This window comes from Melitaea cinxia, chromosome 4 (assembly GCF_905220565.1).
Source record: "Melitaea cinxia chromosome 4, ilMelCinx1.1, whole genome shotgun sequence".
Taxonomy (NCBI): domain Eukaryota; kingdom Metazoa; phylum Arthropoda; class Insecta; order Lepidoptera; family Nymphalidae; genus Melitaea; species Melitaea cinxia.
In genome coordinates this window covers 5,020,997-5,043,704 of record NC_059397.1, presented here as the reverse complement: position 1 = coordinate 5,043,704, position 22,708 = coordinate 5,020,997, and the positions used below count along the sequence as shown (strand labels likewise).

At 38.4% G+C, this 22,708-nt stretch overlaps 1 protein-coding gene across 1 annotated transcript in view; it reads right to left on the bottom strand.

The window, feature by feature from the left end:
- The window catches only part of LOC123670174 (exportin-5), a 35,110-nt gene that overhangs the window by 941 nt on the left and 11,461 nt on the right, over nucleotides 1-22,708 (bottom strand). The window contains exons 4-19 of the mRNA XM_045603684.1: nucleotides 19,166-19,336; nucleotides 17,823-17,987; nucleotides 17,313-17,441; nucleotides 16,373-16,615; nucleotides 15,544-15,674; nucleotides 14,957-15,098; nucleotides 12,275-12,458; nucleotides 12,008-12,171; nucleotides 11,606-11,773; nucleotides 11,228-11,410; nucleotides 10,637-10,954; nucleotides 4,681-4,909; nucleotides 4,058-4,206; nucleotides 3,490-3,645; nucleotides 1,237-1,440; nucleotides 444-617 (exon numbers count right to left, since the gene is read on the bottom strand). Of these exons, the coding sequence (XP_045459640.1) occupies nucleotides 444-617; nucleotides 1,237-1,440; nucleotides 3,490-3,645; nucleotides 4,058-4,206; nucleotides 4,681-4,909; nucleotides 10,637-10,954; nucleotides 11,228-11,410; nucleotides 11,606-11,773; nucleotides 12,008-12,171; nucleotides 12,275-12,458; nucleotides 14,957-15,098; nucleotides 15,544-15,674; nucleotides 16,373-16,615; nucleotides 17,313-17,441; nucleotides 17,823-17,987; nucleotides 19,166-19,336 (2,910 nt within the window). The remainder of the gene's footprint in view (nucleotides 1-443; nucleotides 618-1,236; nucleotides 1,441-3,489; nucleotides 3,646-4,057; nucleotides 4,207-4,680; nucleotides 4,910-10,636; nucleotides 10,955-11,227; nucleotides 11,411-11,605; nucleotides 11,774-12,007; nucleotides 12,172-12,274; nucleotides 12,459-14,956; nucleotides 15,099-15,543; nucleotides 15,675-16,372; nucleotides 16,616-17,312; nucleotides 17,442-17,822; nucleotides 17,988-19,165; nucleotides 19,337-22,708) is intronic.

Here is a 22,708-nt window from a genome sequence, read left to right as displayed (position 1 = left end):
GTAATGTCGTGCTTAAGTAAAAAGGCAGTAAATTATAAATATCGAAATTTCCGAAAATTTAGTTCAAAGTTTTGGATTTCTATAAACTGATAATCTTTATTGAAATATAACACAAGAATATTTGTAATCATAAAAGAAATATAATGAATGGCGTCAAAATCATAAAAGTAGTGAAAAACTACTTTTACTGCGTTATAACTAAATACGGCAGTATAAACATTTCTGAATATCATATCAAAAATTGACCGTTCCGTGGATAACGCTATTTGATGGATTTTAACCATCTAATTTCATTATATTTATGAGATTTTTCTATTCGCCATTGAAAGTTAGTTTTTTTAATTAAGGCAAAACAGGCGATAATACCTCCTGCTGTAAAATAATATCCATAGTAGTAGAAGTGATAGTTAGGGCAGTGCAGCTAGTATAGTGAGCGTACGGACCCGGGCGGTGATCTTCTTGAAGAGGTCGCGCTTGCTCTTGTCGATCTTGGCGGGCTTGCCGGCGGGCGCGGCCAGCTTGTCGTCCAGGCGCTGCAGGTCGTGCGCGTCCACGTCGGGGATGGCGCGCAGCACGCACGCCACGCCCGGGAAGCGCGGCCGCAGCGCCTCGTACGTCTGCGGGGACACTCCCATTTAGGTCTCTTTATTGCATGCTGCGGAGGTACAACAACAAGCATACGGTTCCGCCGAATGGTATACTGTACGTTTACAAACATAGTCTAATATATTTTTTAGTTTTTTATACTTAAAAGGTAACAACAAACGTGGTCATTAAGAGCATAGCAAGCGCGTTGCCAACCCGTGCCCAAGAGTTCTGTTCACCTCACTCACCACAGGAACAAAACACTACTTGGCAGTAGTATTATTTAGCTATTTTAAAGTATTTCCCCAGATAGGCTGCTCCAGATTTCGAGCAATCCTCCATTCCTGGTGTACCCCACCTAGGCCAGTGGCTACTTGCTAGGCAGATTAAAACAAATGACTTTAATTTTACTAGAGCTGGGTTCAAAAAAAAAAAACTAAAAGCTTGGCTTGGCTATCCGGAGGACCCACTTTGGGTACTTTAATTTTTAATAAACCCTTCACTCTCAATGACCCTCACTAAAAGTTAGTCTTATACCGGGAGTAAGGGAGCACTCCCAATACACAAACACAAACGCCAAGAGCACGGCATACATCTGTATGGGCAATACAAAGGTATGTCGCGAGCGGACAAAAGAGCCGAGCGAGTGACCTGCACGGCGAGCGCCAGCAGCGCGGCCTGGTTGGCGTCGTGCTGGCCGTGCAGGCGCAGCGCGTGCAGCACGGCGGCCAGCGCGCCCGGCGCCTCGCCCGCGCCCACGCGGCCCGCGCCCAGCGCCGCGCGCAGCGCCGGCAGCGCCAGCGCGCTCGCGCGCAGCGACGACGTCGAGTCGTTCCACGTCAGCGCGCGCAGGACCTGCGCACACGGGCCAGTCGCTGTACTTACTACTGATTGATTGGCAGCGGGTGAGTTAACGAAAATATTATTCGAAATCTAAATCCACGCCAAAGCCACGAAGAGTGAAAGGAGGATTGAATGATACTGATTAACTTGATATATATATTGTTAGCATAATATCGATTATTTTAATATGTTTCGTGACGTCGTGCAACAGTGTTAATAAAAATAGTTCCCTACACACTAATACGTTTTGTAACGTCATGCAACAACGTCTATAAAAGCAGTCCCTACCCGTTCAGAGGGCTCTTTTGCTTCTCGGCTTTCGGAACGATAGGTTGTTGTTTCATGACGAGTGCGTTGATCATTTTTATATTCAAAGTAACGGTTGTTTGCTTGGTTAATTTAAATTGTAATTCTCGGTCATTATTTTCGATTAAGTTAGTGGTTAAGGTTAATTTTTGTGATAATTGTTATATTTATAAAAATGAGTAATAAATAGAAGTTAAGTGTTCGGTTTTCTGTCTTTTTTTTAAAATATATAAGTTGTTTCTCCTAAAAATATTTTTTTTCATGTCTATTTTGTGTTTTGTGTGTTGTAATTCATTGTATTTAACTCCTTAATTATAAATTGTTAATAATGATAATGAAATGATAAATAAATAAATTAATAATTAAATTATAATTCACATTAATATAATATTTAAAAAGGAATGCACATTTTAGTTGTTTTAAAATTGTTGTTATTATTAAGAAATATTTAATATAGTTATTGTTAATTAAAAATTTTATTAAAATGTAATTATTTAATTATTTAAATGTAATTGTACTAACATTAGACTATAAGCATCATTGTTACTATATGGGCTAGTCCCGAAATAAAGATTATTATTTTTATTATTAAATCAAAAACAACTTTATTCAATGAGCACTTTCGAATCGTCATTTTACAAATTAAAACTTTCAAAATATTTATTATTTTTGTAAAAGTAAAGCTACCACCGATTCGGAATGTAGATTCTGCAGAGAAGTAACGGCAAGAAACTCCGCAATTACTCCTTTGAAAATAATATAACTGTGTCTTAGTATAAAATTAGTAATATCTTGCATGATTGCAGCGTCACTAAGCCATCTTTATCAACCATGTAATCCTTCACCGAATAATAACGCTTCATCTATTAATATATTTTTTTTTTTTAAATAAAAACCTTAAATTTATGTTGAGACAATTCCAAAATTGTTTGTGGGATTTTATTATAACTGCGAATACCATAACCCAGAAATGAGACGTTTACTTTGCGCAGTCGGAAACTTGCAAGTTACAATTTTGTTATTTGTTCTCGTGTTTACAATACGATTATTACTTTTTATTTCAAAATAATGAATATTATGGTGAATATACATAATATTATCAAAAATATATTGCGACGTAATTGTTAATATGTCTATCTTTTGAAAAACATCCCATATGGAGACTCGAGCTCCAAGATCGTAATTGCTATGAAAAGCCCTTTTTGCAAAATAAATAGTCTCAATATCTGTAGCATTACCCCACAGTAACAGGCCGTAAGACAACACTATGGAAATAGCTAAAATATACAAAAATGTGAAAAATTCCATAAGAACTAAATAATTATTTGAAAATACAAGAGCATTTAAAATGCACAAAATGAAAATGAAATTGACATGATTGATGAATTTAGAAAAATATGTTCGCTTCAACCGTTTAGACGAATAATAGTTTGTTCTCAAATAATAAAATCACCGACTTCAATTTCCATCAGCAAGTACAGTACAAATGTAAGGACATTATTAGGGATAATACAAAACCAACGCGTCAGATCTCGCTAAAACAAGACAATGACCAGTTTTCTAAATAAAATAATTATCAAAATCGGTACTCCTACTAAAAAGCTACCCATAACATAAAAAAGTACAGTCGAATTGAGAATCTTTCTGCTTTTTTGAAATTGGTTAAAAAGGGCCGATGCTACTCAGCAGCTATCCCCATTAACGAATGCCCGAGGATGTCCACGCGGGAGCCTCAGTAGCGGAGAGCGAACTCACCGTGTGCAGCACGGCGGGGCCGGCGACGCGGTCGGCCAGTATGAGCGCGCCGAGCTCGGAGACTTGTTCGGGCGCGCGGCCGGGGTTAGGGGGTGGGCTCTCATCATCCATGTCCACGGACGGCTCACTACTGATGCCGCCCTCAACCAGAGATACCTAAAATATGTTTATCAGAAACAGTTAATATAGACGAAAACGATACGCGGCGGGAGCGCGACACTCCGGAAGGCAGCAAGTTTGCCATTAAGATCTGAAACGGCAATAAGTCGGACAATACACAATAATGTAGAAAATTTATAAAAAAGTGATCAATAAAGTTACGCAATATTTATTTGTACAAATGACAAAATATCAGTCCACACAATATTTGACGGGAGTAATAATAACGAAGATGGTCAATATTCTTTTTTTTTTTCAAATTATTGTGAGATCATACAAGTGCATACATACATACAAGACATGGAAACAAAACGCGATCAATACAGTATTGCTTCCCTAGTAGTAATATTGGTAAATGGAAAATTTCACTTTGCTTTCATAATAAGAAAAAGTAAAGAAATGTAGTCACCTTAAGTAGTTCCAGGTACTCCCTAGTGAGGTGCCTCACAAGCATGTCCTCGAGGACTTCTTGAGATTCACTCCCACCCTCCTCCTCTAACTTGCCAGACTCGTACAGTGACGTCACATACTCCCAGCGTTGGTTTAGGTGGACTAGTACTGAAATATTACCATAGTAAAATTAAAAATTAATTTATTGATTATTATTGTACGCAATTTACTAGGTCATGTCAATTGTAAAGTTAGTTACAATAAAAACTGCTCTGGTGAAGTTGTTCATGTGTCATGTATGCGCTACAAAGAAACACACTAAAATCCAGTCTTAGGTCTAACTTGTGGGTCTCAACACTGGGCATGTAAAGCTGTCAGTTAATGCGCCACCATAGCGATAGTTACTCATAGTATATCCGTTGACCCACATTGACCGTTAAGCTCCAATCCTTCTCGTACATGGAGATAGAGGCTTATGCTCAGTCGACAGCATGTTGCAGGTCGAATCGTGTTCGTGATCATATGAATAATAATAGTAATTAAGTATGAATGAATCGTTTAGTATGTGCAATTTCCAGGGTAAATAAGAATGAGCGAGTGAAGGAGCAGGTAGTGGGGTAGTGGGGTAGTGGGGCGGGTTACGTGTGGGTGCGAGGTGCTGCAGCAGCGGCAGCGCCACGTCGGCGTAGTGCGCGGGCGGGCAGTGCAGCAGCAGCGGGCGCAGCGCGGCGCGCAGCACGCGGCGCAGCCAGTGGTCGGGCAGGCGCTCGGGCGCGCCCAGCAGCGCCGTCGCCAGCGCGCGCGCCAGCCCCGCCGCGCCGTACAGCTCGCGGCCCAGCGACGCCGCCGCCGCGCCCACCAGCTGGCACACCTGGCGCCGCATGGGTTCATTTCTATATTACACTCTACTCTCGCAACACTCAAACGGTTCACGGCTGTGCTTACGTAGAAGGTCATCATACACTTGCCGGATCTAGTGACTGCATATTTTGAGAAAACAACTGCTCTATTAAAAATAAAAGCGTGGCTCTTGACTATACGAGTCCTTTGAAACTTACATAAAAGACTTGACTAACAGTTTTCAGCTATTTCTATAAGCTATATGACGACGCGTTGGCCCAACGGTCACAACACAAATTTATGGCTGTTGCTCTGGCGGTTGCGGGTTCGATTCCGCACATGACAAACATTTAAAATTAATAGTGGTAGCCCAGTGGTCGAAATTCAACCATAATTAATTTAAATTAGGTACAAAGTTCTGTTCTCAAAGACTTATTATACTTCTATAATAATAAACAAAAGAGTATAAAGTCTATTTTTTTAACTGTCTTATTTACTAAAGAAACCCCTGTCAATACGTAATTCACATTTTTTCCGTATTTATCACTCACTTTCACAACACATTAGCTTACAAACATTTGTAAAACTCCATTTACTATTTATTTCACTAAAAAGAAATATTAATTTATCATTTTATAATCTATTTCACATAGGATGGGTACGTTGCCATTTGATATGTTCCAATACACGCTCACTATTTTCAACAAATCGGATAAATATACATTTTTAAAAATCACCAATTAGTTTCCAAAGCAAATAATAATGCTTGATTAGATTGAAATTGTATTTATATATGCGTTTTTACATTTTAAACCAAATAAAAAAGGTACAGAAAAAATGATAACTTAAAATTACAAGCATGAAACGAAACGTTTAATGATAGGGGTTGACACGTAGTAATCGGCTAAAATAAATAATCGTAACGGCCATCTTGTGCATCGCGTCATCTCACTGACTCGAGATATCTCAATTAGTACTTTCTGCCTCTTGTATGCTTCCCGTGTTTTGATTTTTCCAGTTGCTATAGTTGTTTTTGTTGCTGTTTTATTGTTGTTAAGTTCTGTTATTATTATTTTTAGTTATTCATTTTGTGTGTGTGTTCTGTTCTGTAAAATGCCGAAAAGAACAAAAGAAGACCGTTTCAAACAGTCAATTGGTTGTATGCTTTCGGGAATACTTTGAACGGGAGTGAGAAAATAGCGGTCCATTATTATCTGTCAACCACATAGTGGATCGAGTTGCACAGGCACTTGAAATTAGGCGTAATACAGTGTCAAAAATTACTTCAGCCTATCGCAGTCCACTGTTGGACATAGGCCTCCACAAGCTCGTGCCAAAAAATGGCGTGAACTTATGTGTGTTGCCTATAGTCACCTGCACGCTGGGCGGGTTGGTGACTGCAGGGCCGGCTTTGTCGCACTGAAGACGCTGTTGCCCGTCTTCGGCCTGTGTATTTCAAAGCCACCAGTTGAATGGTTATCCCGCTATCGGTCGGCTTTATAAGTTTCAAGGTGGTAGTGGAACTGTGTTATCCCTTAGTCGCCTCCTACAACACCCACGGGAAGAGACGCTGGTGGCTATATTCTTTATTGCCGTAGCCACACAGCTTAGTGTCAAAAATAAGTAAAGAAAAGTATGGTGACACCAATATGGAAGATAATAAGTTATCGACTCCCAAAAAGAGGCAAAGGAAATAAATGTTTGGTCGTTGAGGTTGAATATGATTATTAGCGGAGAAATGAGTTGCCCACAGTTTTACAATAATTAATGTCTTTGAAAGGTGCTAAATTATTTAATGGAAGTGTGACATCGTTATGGCAACTTTTAAATAAAATTGGATTTCCATAAAATAAAAAAAAGTTAACAAACGGAAAAGTGCGTGAAAACTTTGTGACATTATTAGAAAAAGGCGAAAAACATTACGAATTGGAACAACGTAGTATTCCTTGACTAGACATGGTTGAACGCCAATCATACTGTTGGCGAAGTATGGACAGGCGACACTGCTAATTCTTCGACTAAAGTACCGGAGGGTAAAGGCGGACGACTAATAATTTGCCACGTGAGCTGTGTTAATGGGTTTGTCGATAATTCATTTCTCGCGTTTAACACCACCTTTAAAATATTATTTATTCACTATAGCGATGATTAATTTTTAATAAGCAGTTAATTTTTTTTTTTTATATAATTGATTAAAGGTTAACCGCATTTGTACTCGATAATCGAATTACATCAATTAATTATGCATGGTCGCCTCACTATAGAGGTAATTTGACATGTGTCACCGTACCCATCCTACGTGAAATAGACTATAAACACATTAAAACTATTAAAATACGAATTTCGAGAGTACAGATAATTTATATTTTTGAATATGACATTTCAATATCACACAGACGGTTCCTACGTCTAGTGTACAATCAAGAAGTTTTAGAGATAATAGGCCTACCGTTCGGCCTAAGCACAGCACCCAAAACATTCTCTATCCTCATAAATTGGGTCGCTCAAACATTACGAAAAAGGTAGAGCAAAAGAATACTAGTGTACCTAGACGACTTTTTAATAGTAAATCAAGATACGCAGAGGCTTTACAGTCATGCACAACAGACAGTAGAGCTATTACAGGTTGGCAAGTAAATTTCAAAAAATGCATACTTTAGACCGTAAAAAGTCTGGTTTATCTGGGTATATCGTGGAGACCGTGGGAAAATTTGAAATCCCTTCCGAACGACAAAACTATCTTAATAGTCCAAAACGTAAAAAATGTCATCATCAACAAGAAAATATCTATAAAGGTTCTTCAAAAAATAGTTGGAATGTTAAATTTTGCCAGCTTTGCAGTACCACGAGGTTGTCTAAATCACCGCCAACTACTAAAGTTTATGCATACAATACAAAATCTCCCAGTCAAAGAATATTTACTGACCCAAGAGGTAACAAACGAGTTATGATGGTGGACGCGGAATTGTCACTTGTCGACGCTTCTTCATTGTCCTCCTCCAAAAATTTTTTTTTACAACGGATGCCTCAGATCAGGGATGGGGTGCACAGCTCAACAATCTACCCCTTTCAGGCAGGTGGTCACAAAAAGAACAAGCGATGCACTGCAATGCAAAAGAGATGCTAACCGTATTGTACGCAATACAAAAACAAATTCACTTATTGCACCACAGCTCGATCCTTATTAAAAGCGATAGCAAAAACGAGTTTCTTATGTACAGAACGAAGGAGGAACGAAGTCGATAGTCCTAACCGATATAACTTATCGAATTCTGGAGCTTCTAGATCAGAAACAGATACACTTCAAGATACATCACATACCAGGCATATATAACAATCACGCCGATCACCTGTCACGGTATCGACGTCCACCAGAGTGGCATCTATTATCAGCATCGGTAGAGATGGCTTTTAGGAAATGAGGGACTCCCGTTGTAGATCTGTTCGCTTGAGCAAGAGCTCACGTAGTGCACAATTATGTGTCTCTAGATCTAACGGATAGACAAGCTCTATTCCACGACGCCTTCAGCATTCAGTGGAACTTTCAACTAGCGTGGGTATTCCCACCACCATTTCTTGTCCCGAAAGTACTGACTCACCTCAATTAGTCCACAGGAGTATTTCTTGTCTTCGTTCCTCGATGGGAGAAAGTGTTTTGGCGTCCAGACCTCAAAGCGCGAGCCCTAGCAGCTCCATTAACACTGAGAAATCTGAACAAAAACCTAATCGACACCTCGACAGGACTTTCACCTCCCAAAGTCGAAACCATCATCCTCGAGGTGTGGAAATGTGGGGATGGTCTGAGGCAGTAAGTACATGGAATACTGAGCAACTATCTCTACTTAAAAATTCATGGCGAATATCTACATTAAAAACGTATGAATTTGCATGGAATCATTGGTGTTCAGGGTTTATTAATAAAAATATTGATACAATAAATCCTACTGGAGCCCAGTTAGCTCAATTCTTATCAGATCTGTATTTGATTAACAACCTTTCATACAATACTATCCTGTTACATAAATCAGTTGTGTCAACACTATGTAACAACAAATTCTTCCAGTAAATTAAGCTCACATGTACTAGTTAAATATATTTTAAAATAAATGTCCTTAAAAATGCCAAAAACTTTCAAGCCACCCGTATGGAATATTAATAAGCTCACATGTTATCTTAGTAGTTACAAAGTAAATTGTTAAAATCCTTTTCAAGTATCACGTCATTGTGCAATTTCATTACTACTTTGTTCAGGTAGACGTCATACATGATCTAACTCTACTTTTGATTGACGAAAACCATTACGTAAAGTCTGATCAAACTATCGTGTTTTGGTCTCAATTTGGTTCCAAAACAGATAATAGCAATTATAGACAATCTGGTTAGACACTTCTTCCAAATTTAGAGAATAATGATCTCAATCCTATTTTTTGGATAGAAAGAACAATTAACTTGTTGAGCGACAGGCGCGATACTGCAGTAATATTTAATTTATTTGTTACAGTTAGAGGTTTAGCAAAATGTGCTTCACGCACAATAATAGCAAGCTGGATTAAAACATTATTAACTAACATTATTGCTACAGCGGGAAGTGTTCGATCTGCAGTCACTTTTAAAAGTTGGTTAGAAAATTATTCTATAGAGGAAATTCTGGCTCGTGAAAATCGGAGTCCTCGACAGAAGAAGATTTGTGTTATTTAGGAATTGTATCGTATTACATTTTAAAAACCAAAAAAGATGAAGGTCTGAAATAATTTATTTTCAGTAATTTCTCAATAAAAAGTAACAAAAATTACTAATACCTACACTACAAGTGTTGCGCCTCCACGGACTGGCGAAACATAATTGTGTTCGCTCGCAAACAAAAAAAAAACCGACTTCAATTACATCGACATGTAACACATCATAGGCAGAAGAAAAAACAGTCAAGTAAATACGCAATTATTAGAAATAGCTTAAAACTTACTTGTTAGATCGCAATCAAATTGACCACACGACACATCCTTCGATTAAAATAAAAATCATAGAAATCGGTCCACCCTGTCAAACTTCTGAGATAACATACATAAAAAAAGTACAAAAGAATTGAGAACCTCCTCTCTTTTTCGAAACTCTCTAGTTTGAAAGTCACACGTACGATTGGAGGCGGGTTACGAGCAAAATTTCAAACTTGTCGGATTGCCAACGAATTTACTCGGCGGTTTTAAAGTACGCGTACTTAGGGTGACACACGAGCGAAAAAGGTCGTCGAGCCACAAGTTCGCGAACTTACTCGCACGTCTATCACACCCTTAATACAATTAATTCCTTTTTTTTTGAAGAACTCGATTTAATTCGATCAAATGTTGAAGCTGAGAAATTCTTCCCATAGGTACTATTGTAGTTATCTCTAATAGAAGTTCATTAAAATATATTTATTTTTAATTTGATATATCTATAATTTGTTTTGAAACTGAGATTCTCATTGTCGGTTCTTTATATAATTATCCAAAAACTAGTCAGGCAGTCCGTCGGTCAGCCAGCTCAGCCAGATTCGGTCATATTAAAAATGACACCGGATTGCAATCTCTAATTAGTTGCGTCAAAGCATAGCTTCTAACATGGTATTATAATATTAATGTTCAAACCTATGTTTAATGATATATTTTACAAATGTATTAATAGAAGGCATCAAAATTCAACAAAAGCTGTGCAAAACCGTTACCGCCTTTGACCGTCAGGCGAGCGCGACATGTAGAGATACGCAGAGACAGATACGCACGTTGTCGTGCAGCGTGTGCAGCAGGTTCTGCATGCGGTCCTGCGGCGCGGCGGGCGGCGCGGGCGGCGCGTCGTCGCGCAGGCCCAGCAGGTTGCGGCGCTCGGCGGGCGGCGGCTGCAGCGCGCGCGCGTGCGCCGGGTGGCGCAGCGCCGCCGCGCCCGGCGCGTGCAGCTCGTGCAGCGCGCGCGCCAGCGCCAGCGCCGCGGGGAACAGCGGCAGCACGTGCGCGCCGCACGGGTTGCGCCACACCGGGTTGCCGGCCGCCGTCACGCCGGCGCCGAACCCGCCGCGCGCCGCCTTGTCCGGGTCGGCGGGCACCTAGGGTGGGAAGTGTCCCGCTCAAAACCTAGCGCGATCTGACTCCAGATACTTTACAGAAGATCACAGCTAAATGATATTGCTTTCGAGGACTATCGTGTTCCTGCGCTGAGTGGTGAGTGAGGTGAACGGAGTTCCGGGGAGACTGGGGATAGCGTCGGGGACGCGCTTGCGATGCTTCTAGTGTTGCAGACTATCTATACTGCGGTATGGTAATTGCTAACCTATCTGAGCCGTACGCTTTTCCGACTAGTTTTATAAAAAAAGATAAACCTGCGTGCGCTTCACGACGCCGAGAGTGAGTGTGAGCGCGTGCAGCAGCGTGCGGCGCGCCTGCGCGCGCTCGGGGTCGTCGTCCGTGGGCGGCGCGTCGAGCCCCACGAGGCGCGCCAGCCCCGCCGCCGACTGCAGGTGCGGGCTCAGGGCCGCCCACCGCTCCCTGCAGTCGCCGAGGACCTGAATGATTACAGTCAGATGAGAGAAATTAATTAAAAAAATATATTTAAAAAAAAAAATGTATTCATTTAAATGTGCTAAAATGATCAAATTAACCTTTCCACACAATTTATATGATATAAAAGCTTGTTGCATAATTTAAGTTATACACGTTATTTACTTAGTTGAAAAAAGGAGAATAAATAAAAATGATACCTGTGCGACAAGAGCGCTCTGGCGCTCGTAGCAACAAAAATGATTGGAGATGAGTAGTAGAGCTTCTTGTAATGTAACACTTTCGACGGCGCTGAGATCGGGGCGCGCAAGCGCCGTTTGACTTAATTCGTGAAGCCTTGGAAATACAGGCAGCAGTAGTAAGGGATACTGTATAAAAAAAAAAAAATTACTGAAACGTCCAGACATCAAAAACATCAGTATATATATATTATTTATATCTTCATCTTAATTTTGTTTTTATGTATATAAAAAGATATCAACGGGACTTTATCAAAAGCTCATATTAAATAGCTCATAAAAATATTTTCTAAATCCCGACGAGGTCGGAGACCGAGGGTGCGTAAAAGTATTTCTAAGAAATTGAAAAAAAAAATGGTGTACCTTGAACCCGAGCTTGACGAGCAGGCCGGCGGCGTGGCGGCGCACATTCTTCACGTTGCGGCTGGCGCGGCCCTCGGGCGGCGTGCCCTCGTACACCAGCGCCGCGAAGATCTTGTCTAGCACGCGCGGCAGCAGCTCCGCGGCCGCCGACCCCACGCCCGGCCCTGCGGGACACGCGGAAGCTATGGGAGCACGACACAACACAGCGAGGGGCCGCCCTGAGACGTCGCAGGCACGGCAGAGGCGTAGAGGAGAAGCGCCACGCACCGGCCAGCTGGCTGGAGGCGCAGCTGAGGAACACGAAGAGCGCGGACACGAAGGACAGCAGCAGCGACAGCGCGAGCGGCGCGCGCGGCTCGCACGCCACGCAGCGCGCCAGCAGCCGCAGCCCCGCCGCCGGCGCCGGCCGCGGCTCCGCCTGCAGCAGCCGCGACAGCACCGTGTCCAGCACCTGCGCAAGCCCGCCGCGTTACGCGTCCCACTGGGTTATACCATCAGCCTATTATATCATCTACCTATATTACACCATCAGGCTATTTTATATCATCTGCCTATATTACACCATCAGGTTATATTATACCTTTAGGCTATATTATATCATCTGGCCAATTTTTTTTTTCTTTATTATATTACACAATGTCCACGGGCTCTTCAGTGTCCATGCCTTTTTTTACCACACGAAATATGATGATGATAGATAGATATAGATTGACAGATAAATGTCTGATAGCCGACATTATTCTTTATCATATTAGTTTTTTAAGCATTGGTTGTAGGTATTTTATAAATTTTGATACACCAAGCATCTTTACCGTTAAATTAAACTTACAATCACAAATATAAAATATACTAATATCATTATAAAATATATAATAAATAAACAAACATTCATCCGATATTGCAAATTTCCATTGTTATCACTGTACAGGTTACTTATAATTAATCTTAGATAATAAATACCTTAGATTTCCGTACTGCAACATAATATGATGTCTATATTTCTATCTATATACAAGGTGTACACGACCATACGACAATAAATGAAAACACAGGTCGTATTGGTATATAGAAATATCATAAAACTATCAGAAAATATTTTGAACCGTTTTTGAAAAAATGAAATTTTCGAACAAACTTAATATCACAAATTAATAAAATACATAGTACGCTATTTGTAATTTAGAGTCACTGACCTCTGACTAAAGGCGGGCGGGCAGGTAGCCTCTCGCCGCTGTAACATAATACATCGCAATACTTTGACACTATTATAATTCAATTATTTGTTTTTGATTGTCAGAATAATTAACACATACAAAATACATTAAAAGATATTAAATTTTAAAATTCTTAATATGTCCACCATGAACTCGCACACACGAAATGTATCTACGTAAAATATTATTTCTCACTTTTGATAACAGGTCACCATTAACTGCCATACTTTTTAATTTATCAAAAGATCGTATTATACGATTTTTTAAGTCCTCCACATCAGTTACATCCGTGGCGTAAACATCATTTTTACCATAACTCCATAAAAAAAAGTCGAGTGGTGTGAGGTCTGGTGACCTCGGTGGCCACCTCGTGGGGCCATAACGGCCGATCCATCGCTCTTCAAACATCTCGGTTAAACGTGCTCTCGCAGAAATCACGGAGTGTGCAGGTGCACCATCCAATTCTTATACCAGCCCACACATCGATGGCAAATCTGTACTGATGCGAGCTGTCTCTCGTCAGTCGCGGATTTTCAGTGCTCCAGTGCCTTAAGTTGTGACGGTTCCATAAAGCGTTCTTTGTAAAAGTACTTTCATCCGTCCACATTACGTTGAAGAGGAAGTCGGGGATTTCTTCATTTTTTCGTAACATTGAGTTACGGAATTCTTCTCTGGTAGACATATCTCTTGTTAACAATGCCTGTACTTTTTTGTATTTAAAAGGCTTACGTTTGTCGAGTTTCAAAATTTTGTGGACACGAGTGGGGCACACGAAAATGGCGAGCTGCTCATACCTCTCTTGATATGAACGAATCGCTAAAACAGCGTATGTGTGACATTCTCCATAAATTAATATCATATCGGTGTACTCTGAAGCCGTATAATTATAGCGAGGCATTTTTATTAAAAATATTACTATTTGCACACAAATAAGCGTCTAATTTCGCACAGTTTACCTAATAAATATCCTAAATAATGTGTCTTCACTTAATCTCACTCTAATATCTCACAGTAACAAAAAATATACTTGAGTACCTATAAACAATGGCGTCACTAGATCGAATGTTGCGCGAGCGCTGAGGTATCAAATACCTTAACACGTCACAGGCTAACGGCAGTCGGCGACACACTGACCTACTTACGATTACGAATTACGATGTGCGAAATACGTAAGAAATCGATGGAAATATTTCAGAAAGAAAACGCAAATCAATTATTACCTCTCCACATAATAATTCTAGTGTCTTATGAACAACGGTATAAGGTTTATTTTGCGTTAAATTGTAGCATGATTAGTGAAATTACATTATTTACAATTTTTATTTAAATTGTTTCAAATACGTAACTTGTGTCGGACATGACAGCTTAATAACAGATATGGGGTGATGTTTTAGTTATAAAAAAAGAAAAGTGTTTTGTGACTAAACTATGAGATATTAGTTAATTTATTTTTGCAGGCTAATTGAGAATGTTACTAGCTATACTCAGTATTAATTATTGTCGTATTGTCACGACCACCTTGTATACTTACAATCATCTCAATAAACTACCTCATTATCATTCCCTCAAATACCACCTCTCACTTCTATAAAGTGTAGACATTACAATCGTTATGATGACATGACACAGATGCGATAACCACAATAAAATAAAAATGAGATGTCTAACAATTTACTACTATTTAAAATTTAGTTTAATGTTTTTTATACAAAGATAAATTCTAGTCATGTCATACTTGTGCCAATGCCTCCCACTCCACATGTAAGGGATGCGTAACTTCAAGTTGCAGTGGGCACGAGTCCACCTTGTCAAGAGCAGTTTGGGTCCACTGTTCGACAAACGACCATGTAACCAATGGGGCCGCTATCATACAGTATCTGTAAAATTGTTTCTATTATAATATGGCCCTAATTACGTACTATATGGCCCTGATTACGTACTACACCAGGAAATAGTTCTGACGTTTTATGTATATTTTCCAATGTGGAGAGAAAGGCTTCTGGTCGACAGTGGGAAGTTACTGGCCAATTCAAATTAAAGAATGTTTAAAAAAAATTAATTTTACCATTTTGATATATGCATGGATATTACCTTACGATATATACATATGTCCTTATAACAAGCACGAGATAATTTATTTATGCACCAACTTAATACTTGATAGTTTAATTGTACTGAAAATATATTTGAATCTATGGCAAGTTAAAGTACATGTTAAGATTACTAAATCATCACAATTTTTTTTAATCGTTTACTAAATATTAGAAAAGCTTATCAAATGTATAAGTATTATTTACTTTATAAAATACTAATTTTTCTCACCTAAAACTTTCTAGTATTTCAGTTCGACTACGACTGAAAAAAATAGCAAATTCTTGTTCGCTGTCATAATCCATGCAAGCGTAAGCCACTGTGTCGTTAGCGCCGCTCACTCGTGATGACGGGTACGTCACCTAGCACAGAAAAATATTATTATAAAAATAAAATGCGGCTTGTTTTTAAAAATCAAACATTTCATAAATTTTATTTCTCTATATTAATCAAAACGTATCGCCGAAATTTTATGTACGCGCATAACTTCCGAACAACTGTAACGAATTGGATACTTTTTTATTTGTGTTTGCTATTGTCAGGACCAGATTTGAAAGGCATACAATGGGTAGAAAATTTTCCAGAATACTGAGATCCACCGAAAGTTTTGTTCAGTATTTAAAAAAGTATATTTGAGTACATAATTTACATTTCCCATTCACATTAGTGCGCGTGCCGTGGTGGGGTCTTCAGATCGGCCGTCGTTGGTTTGATTCCCGCTCGGAGTGGATATATGTGTATATGCAAATACTTATTTCCGATCTTATTGTCTGTCCTTGTGGGTCTCCCCATAATATCTCAGGGAGCACGTTAAGTTGTCGGTTACGGTTTTTATCATAGACACCTGACAGCGATTATTACTTACAGTAGGGAATACATTCGTCAACCCGCTATGGATCAGAGTGGTGGATTAAGCTCCAATCCTTCTCTTACGTGAAAAAAGAGGCCTATGGACCAGTAGGATATTACAGGCTGAATCGATAGATTCACATTATTATTAATTCGACGTTATAAAAACATTTTCCTCTTATAACTGGATGTAAAATAAATAAAAAGTTACCTTGAGAATTTTAGGAGCAGCAGCTTGTAACCATCTCGGGACCATTGCCAGTACAGGCGGTAATTTCGATATGTGTTCATGTTTGAGGAAAGCCAACCACACTGAATTGGCTGTTTGAGCTAGGGTAAGCGACGGGTGCGACATCATGAGAAGCATTGTCTCTAGAAGTAATGGTAGCCAAGACTCCACATTTGTCGTACAATTCCATAATGAGGTGAGTTGCTGAGCTAGGCCAGCTAACACCTGGAAAGATACATAAGTAAAAACTAAGCACCTAAGCCTTACATAACATGTATTGAAATCAGATTATCAAAAACATTTAGCCGAGGTTCAGTGCATCTGGCTGAAAAAAAATTTGACGCTCAGCAAAGAGCGCAACATTTCGTTTTTAACACCTTACGCAAAAGGAATATTATAAGTTTGACGCCAATAACTGTCACTCGCATTTTAACGAATCTTGAACAGATAAACCAATGTAGTTTTTATTTTTTTCATAAAAGCGAGTTTCCACGCCGTGGTTCTTAACTATGTTTCTAAAAATAGAGCCATTAGTTTGAAGCGTTGAGAAGCTCTTTTCCAAAATGATGTAAGACATTTCGGCATAAAATCGAATTATTGCGTGGTAGTAATCGAAGTATTTTTTTAACAGTTGAAAATTCATCATCATCTTCACTTCAGCCTATCGCAGTCCACTGCTGTTCACAGGCCTCCATAAGATCGCGCCAAAATTGGCGTGAACTCATACGTGATGCCCATAGTCACCACGCAGTGCAGGCATGTTGGTGACCGCAGGGCAGGCTTTATCGTACCGAAGACGCTGCTGCAGTTGAAAATTAAGTGTAGCTAGCCCCGATTAGTACTCTTGACCAGGTACAATCACGAAATAAGGTTAGCGGTGATTAAAGCGGTGATTAAACGGCACATAAATGATAAAACATACCTGTGAAAGTTTCTTCAGGAACAAGTAGTGAGGCTCGTCGACTGCGGCGATGCTCTGCACTGCGGCGCGGTGGATGCACGAGATTGCGTCTTCACTGAATAATATCATTAAAGGTTTCCGCTCTTTTGTCTGTACAACAGATAAACATAAATGTTTATATTATTTTTAATACACATTAAAACTGTATTTGCTAATTTCAATTTTAAATCACTTTAGACAGTTGTTAAATACGAATTAAGAAAATGTTTAATTTATTACAGTGGAGATTAAAGTCATATATTTAACACTTATATTTAAGTAAAGCATAAAATTATTATATTTCTAATAACAATTCGCCATACAATTAATTTCTACAAACTACTCGTTTTATTTTTTATTATTTACATTAACAAGTTTTCGAACTCACTTCTATAACAAACTCAGAAGGACCACCCTTACCTATTAGTAGTATATTATCTTTCAAGTATTAAACTTTATTGCATTTAAATAACACAAGACACATTCTCTTACCGAACCCTTTCTGTTCACGACTTGCAGCAAGCACTCCGCAGCGGGCAGTTGAAACACATCATCATTCAACAAGATACACAGTATCTGTAGCAGTCTTCCGTTGTTTGTTACCACGTGGTTTGTAGACACCCATTCCACAAAACCAGTTAATGTTAACAAAACAACCTGAAATGTATTACAATACTTTATTAATGCAGTATTTATCTCTTGATTCTTGAAATAATAATTAATAATTTCTAATCAGAAACAAACAATTTTTATACTTTATATATGAGTTTATTTTAGGAAATATTTATATTCAATAGAAACCTATTGAAATTATCTTTTGAGCCTATTTTCTATATTAAATAATTATTTGTTTTACCCATGATCTGTTCGATATTAAAAACCTATCATCTTTGAAACACATATAGATAACAAGATTAATTGAGCAAGTCTTAAATTAATTAACAACTTAAATATATGAATAAATATAAATCAAGTATCAATAAAATATCAGATATTTACTTTGTTTTGAATGGCAGTACATTCTGATCAAAGTCAAATGTATAAAATAGTATAAAACAAAGTAGCTTCCTGCTGTCTGTATACTTAGATCTTCAAAACTACGAAACGGGTTTTGATGCGGTTTTCTTTAGTAGTAGTAGATTGATTCCAGAGAAAGGTAAGGAGGTTTAGAGGTTTCAAATGTGATGTTGTAAATAAACACATAGTTTTGAGCTTACATTGCAAATATTTTATATTTAGTATCAGCATTGCACCCCTGCGAAGCTGGGGCGGTCGCTAGTTTTGTTTTATTAATAATATTCATATTGAAAAGAGTTTCATTGAAATGTTTATTAATGATAAAATCAGAATTAACTTAAATGTTTGATCATTAGAAAGCTACATCAACTAAAAGTAAAACAGGCTATTAAACATTTTACTGTTTTATGTAACAGAACGGTCACTATTAAGTTTTAAAGATAAAGATAGTATAGCATAGTCACTTAATAAGAAATTAATAAATATAATGTGAATAAAATACAATATTTAAGATAAACAGTACATAAATAAATATCTTATAACATACACACATGATCGTCTGTTCCTAAAGTAAGCAACTTAATGCTTGTGTTATAGGTAACAGCAGACTGATATAAAAAAAATTTTTTTTGGTAAATATACATAGAAATAGTTTCATATATAAATACAAATATTACACCCAGACTCAAGCGGGAATCGAACCCAGAACCCGCGGAATAGGAAGCAGGGCCATTACAAACTGCGCCAACGGGCTAGTCAATGCCAGACCAGTACAAAACCAGAAGTTTTGCACAATTAATAATACTTTTAATAATTACCTGAACAACTTTGCCGTTGCTAGCTGCACCCACATAATCTCCTGATGATGTTTTCTCTCTAAATTCTTGCACATGTAATTCAATAAGACGCATGAAGAACGCAAAAATCTCAGCCATATTACTTGTCAACGCTTGGTATATGTCTTTCCGGCGCTGGTGTTGCTCTAATGTCTAAATTAAAATAAGTTTTATTGAGTTACTAATTCTCCACTTATAAAATAATTAATGTATTAATACGTCAAGCAAAAACATTGTAACCCTTTATAGATATTTAAGAGCCATTTCACAATTTTACGCTCTGCAAGTTTAGGTAAATTTGGTCGCATCGCGCGAGTCGTACGAGCCGCGCGATCTTTGTGCTAGTAAGTTTAGTGTGACAACCAAAAGACTATCTTGATCATTTTCTGATGTATAATAAAAATTATAACTATGGTATAAAATGTTTTTTACATAATTAATTTGTTAAAAATTTCAAGTATGTTATATAACAACAGTCAATAAATTTAAAATAAAAATAAAAAATCAATTTTATGAAACAATTTTTTTTTTAAATTGATTTAGTTTTTTCAGTTTACGAATGAATCTAATATTTACGATATGAATAAAATAGCATTTTATGACATCGACACCGACAAACATATTAATTAACAAATAACAAGACAAACAGATTGAAATGCCTATTTGTATTGATAATGTGAGAAAATAAAATTAAATTATACATTTGTTTACAGAAATTATCATTATATTATTTTACAGTCATTTTTGTAATATGTTTATTTTATTTATATTTTATTATAAAAGTATCAAATGCGGTTTATCCGCTATAACAACAGGCGCTTGCCGCGTGTGAGCGAAAGAGACGGCTCCGCAGAATTTGGCGTGGACCTTACCTCTAAGAGCGCTAGCGCTCGACTGATTTACTGGGCTTGATGCGTGATAATATATACTATCTTTTTATTATTTAATATAAAATGTATTAAAAATGATTACATGTTTTAATTATTATTTTTTGTATTCCTTTATGATGTAAATTTACTTTGATGAAGATAGTTCGTTAAAATTTCTTAGCTTTCTAAGAAAAATATCGCTTTTAAAATTGTACTTATTTGGAAAATATTCGTAACTTTAATTTTTTTTATCGTTTAATAGAGATACAAATTGAATAAAAATCTGCGATAGTGCGCAACAAAATTATATTCCACATATTACGTATTTTTTTAAAATGGTTTCAACCTAGAGGTTATTGAAAAGTAGGACTTCAAAGTATACATTGCGACCGTTTACCTAGGGAGGAGGCTGATGAAAAGGTTAATAATTTTATACACATAATATAAATCAAAATTCTGATCTGACTATGGACTACAACAAAGGTTGCTCTATTATATTTCAAGAATATAAATTACATTATTGCATCCAACACTGAGATTAACGACGTCAAAAAATTACAATTTCGCGGATTGTTACCGATTTTTGTGAAATGGCTCTTAAGAAAATTTCGCGAATGGCGGAGTATAAAATTTCGCACACTTATAGAAGAATTGCAGAATGCTAATATATTTTAAAAATTATGCATAATCATTGTACATACATACATATAATCACGCCTCTTTCCCGTAGGGGTAGGCAGAGACCACTTCTTTCCACTTGCTACGATCCTTACATACTTGTTTCGCTTCATCCACTTTCATTATTCCCTTCATACATGCTCGTCGGTTTAGGGTACTCTTGACCTGGCCTTTTTTCAAGACGTCCCCGATTTGGTCTTGAAATGTCCGCCTAGGTCTACCCCTTCCAACACTTCCACTCACACTCGCCTTATACACTTTTTTCGTCAGTCGTTCTTCATTCATTCTCTCGACATGACCAAACCATCTCAGCATACCTTTCTCAATTTTTGTCACTACATCTTCTTTCAGACCACACCGTTTCTTTATCTCACTATTTCTCATCCTGTCACTCAGTTTAACTCCTATCATACTTCTTAACGCTCTCATCTCAACTGCATTTATTCTGCTTTCATGTCTCTTCTGCCATACCCAACTTTCGCTTCCGTACATGAGTGTCGGAAGCAACACCCCCCCATGCACAGCCAAACAAGCCTTTTTAGACACCTTCCGACTGCTCATAAAGGAGTTCAAAGCTCCGTTCACCATGTTTCCTGCATTCACTCTTCTTTCAATATCACTCTCACACTTTCCATCTCTTGTAAACTTCGAACCCAGATACACAAACTCTTTCACCTGTTCAATTTGTTCATCTCCAATCACGATATTACAGTCTGTCACTACCTCATCTCTTTCAAACACCATCACTTTCGTCTTCTTTACATTCATCTTCATTCCCTTTCTAACAAAAGCTCCACTCATAGCAGTTACCATCTCCTGCAACTCCTCGGCCGAGGACGCAAGTAGTACTTGGTCATCAGCATAGAGAAGACATTTGACGAGTAACTCACCCATTCTCAACCCACTTTCATTCTCTTTTAACTCTGTCAAGCAATTGTCCATGAACAAGTTAAACAGCCACGGTGACGCTACACATCCCTGTCTAACACCTTTTTCGATATTAAACCATTCAGTGTATGCCCCGTTTATCCTCACACAAGCACTAGAATCCCTATAAAGAGATTGTAGTGCTCGCATGAGTGCGCCGCTCACACCGTACACGGACAATGCTGACCACAATTCATTCCTCACCACTCTATCATAGGCCTTTTCCAAATATATTATAATATAATCATTGTGTTTGTTAGCAAACGAAAAAAACCGACTTCAATTACATCGACAAGTAATACAACGTAAGTAGACGAAAAACATTAATAAATGCACTAGTTGTCACTACGATTTTCGACGGTTCCCCTCAATTTCTCTTGGATTCCATCATCAGATTCTGGTTTCCTTATCATGGAACCACCCTTGGCATATCTAGGCTTTGTCGCACCGAAGACGCTGCTGCCCGTCTTCGGCCTGTGTATTTCAAAGCCAGCAATTGGACAGATATCCCTCCATCGGTCGGCTTTTTAAGTTCCAAGGTAGTAGTGGAACTGTGTTATCCCTTAGTCACCTCTTACGAGACCCATGGGAAGAGAGGGGGGGGAGAAGGTTAAGGAATTATTATAAAAATATTAACCAACTTTCAAAACTTCTGGGTATTGTTAAGGACACACAAAGAAACTAGCGCCATCTAGCGGCAACCATTGAAACCACGCAAATACAGAGACCGCATGAAACTCTCTACTCAATACTAGATGGCGTTAGAGGTACTACTGTGGAACTATATAGAAGTATAGTCTCGAAAACCGGGTACATGCGCGAACTTTCCAGAATGGTCTGGGCCTCGCGTCGGCCGATATAAATAGCCGCAGGTAGGCGAGCGAGTACAGTTCAGTTTGAGCGATCTTCGAGGCGACTTCAAGAGTGAAAACTAGTGATCAAGAGTGGTACCAGCGAAACCTACGACATTGGCTACGACTGAGGACATCGTGAGTGCTTAGTGTTTGAACTTAGTGCTTAGTGTTTAAACCTAGTGCTTTGTGTTGGACCT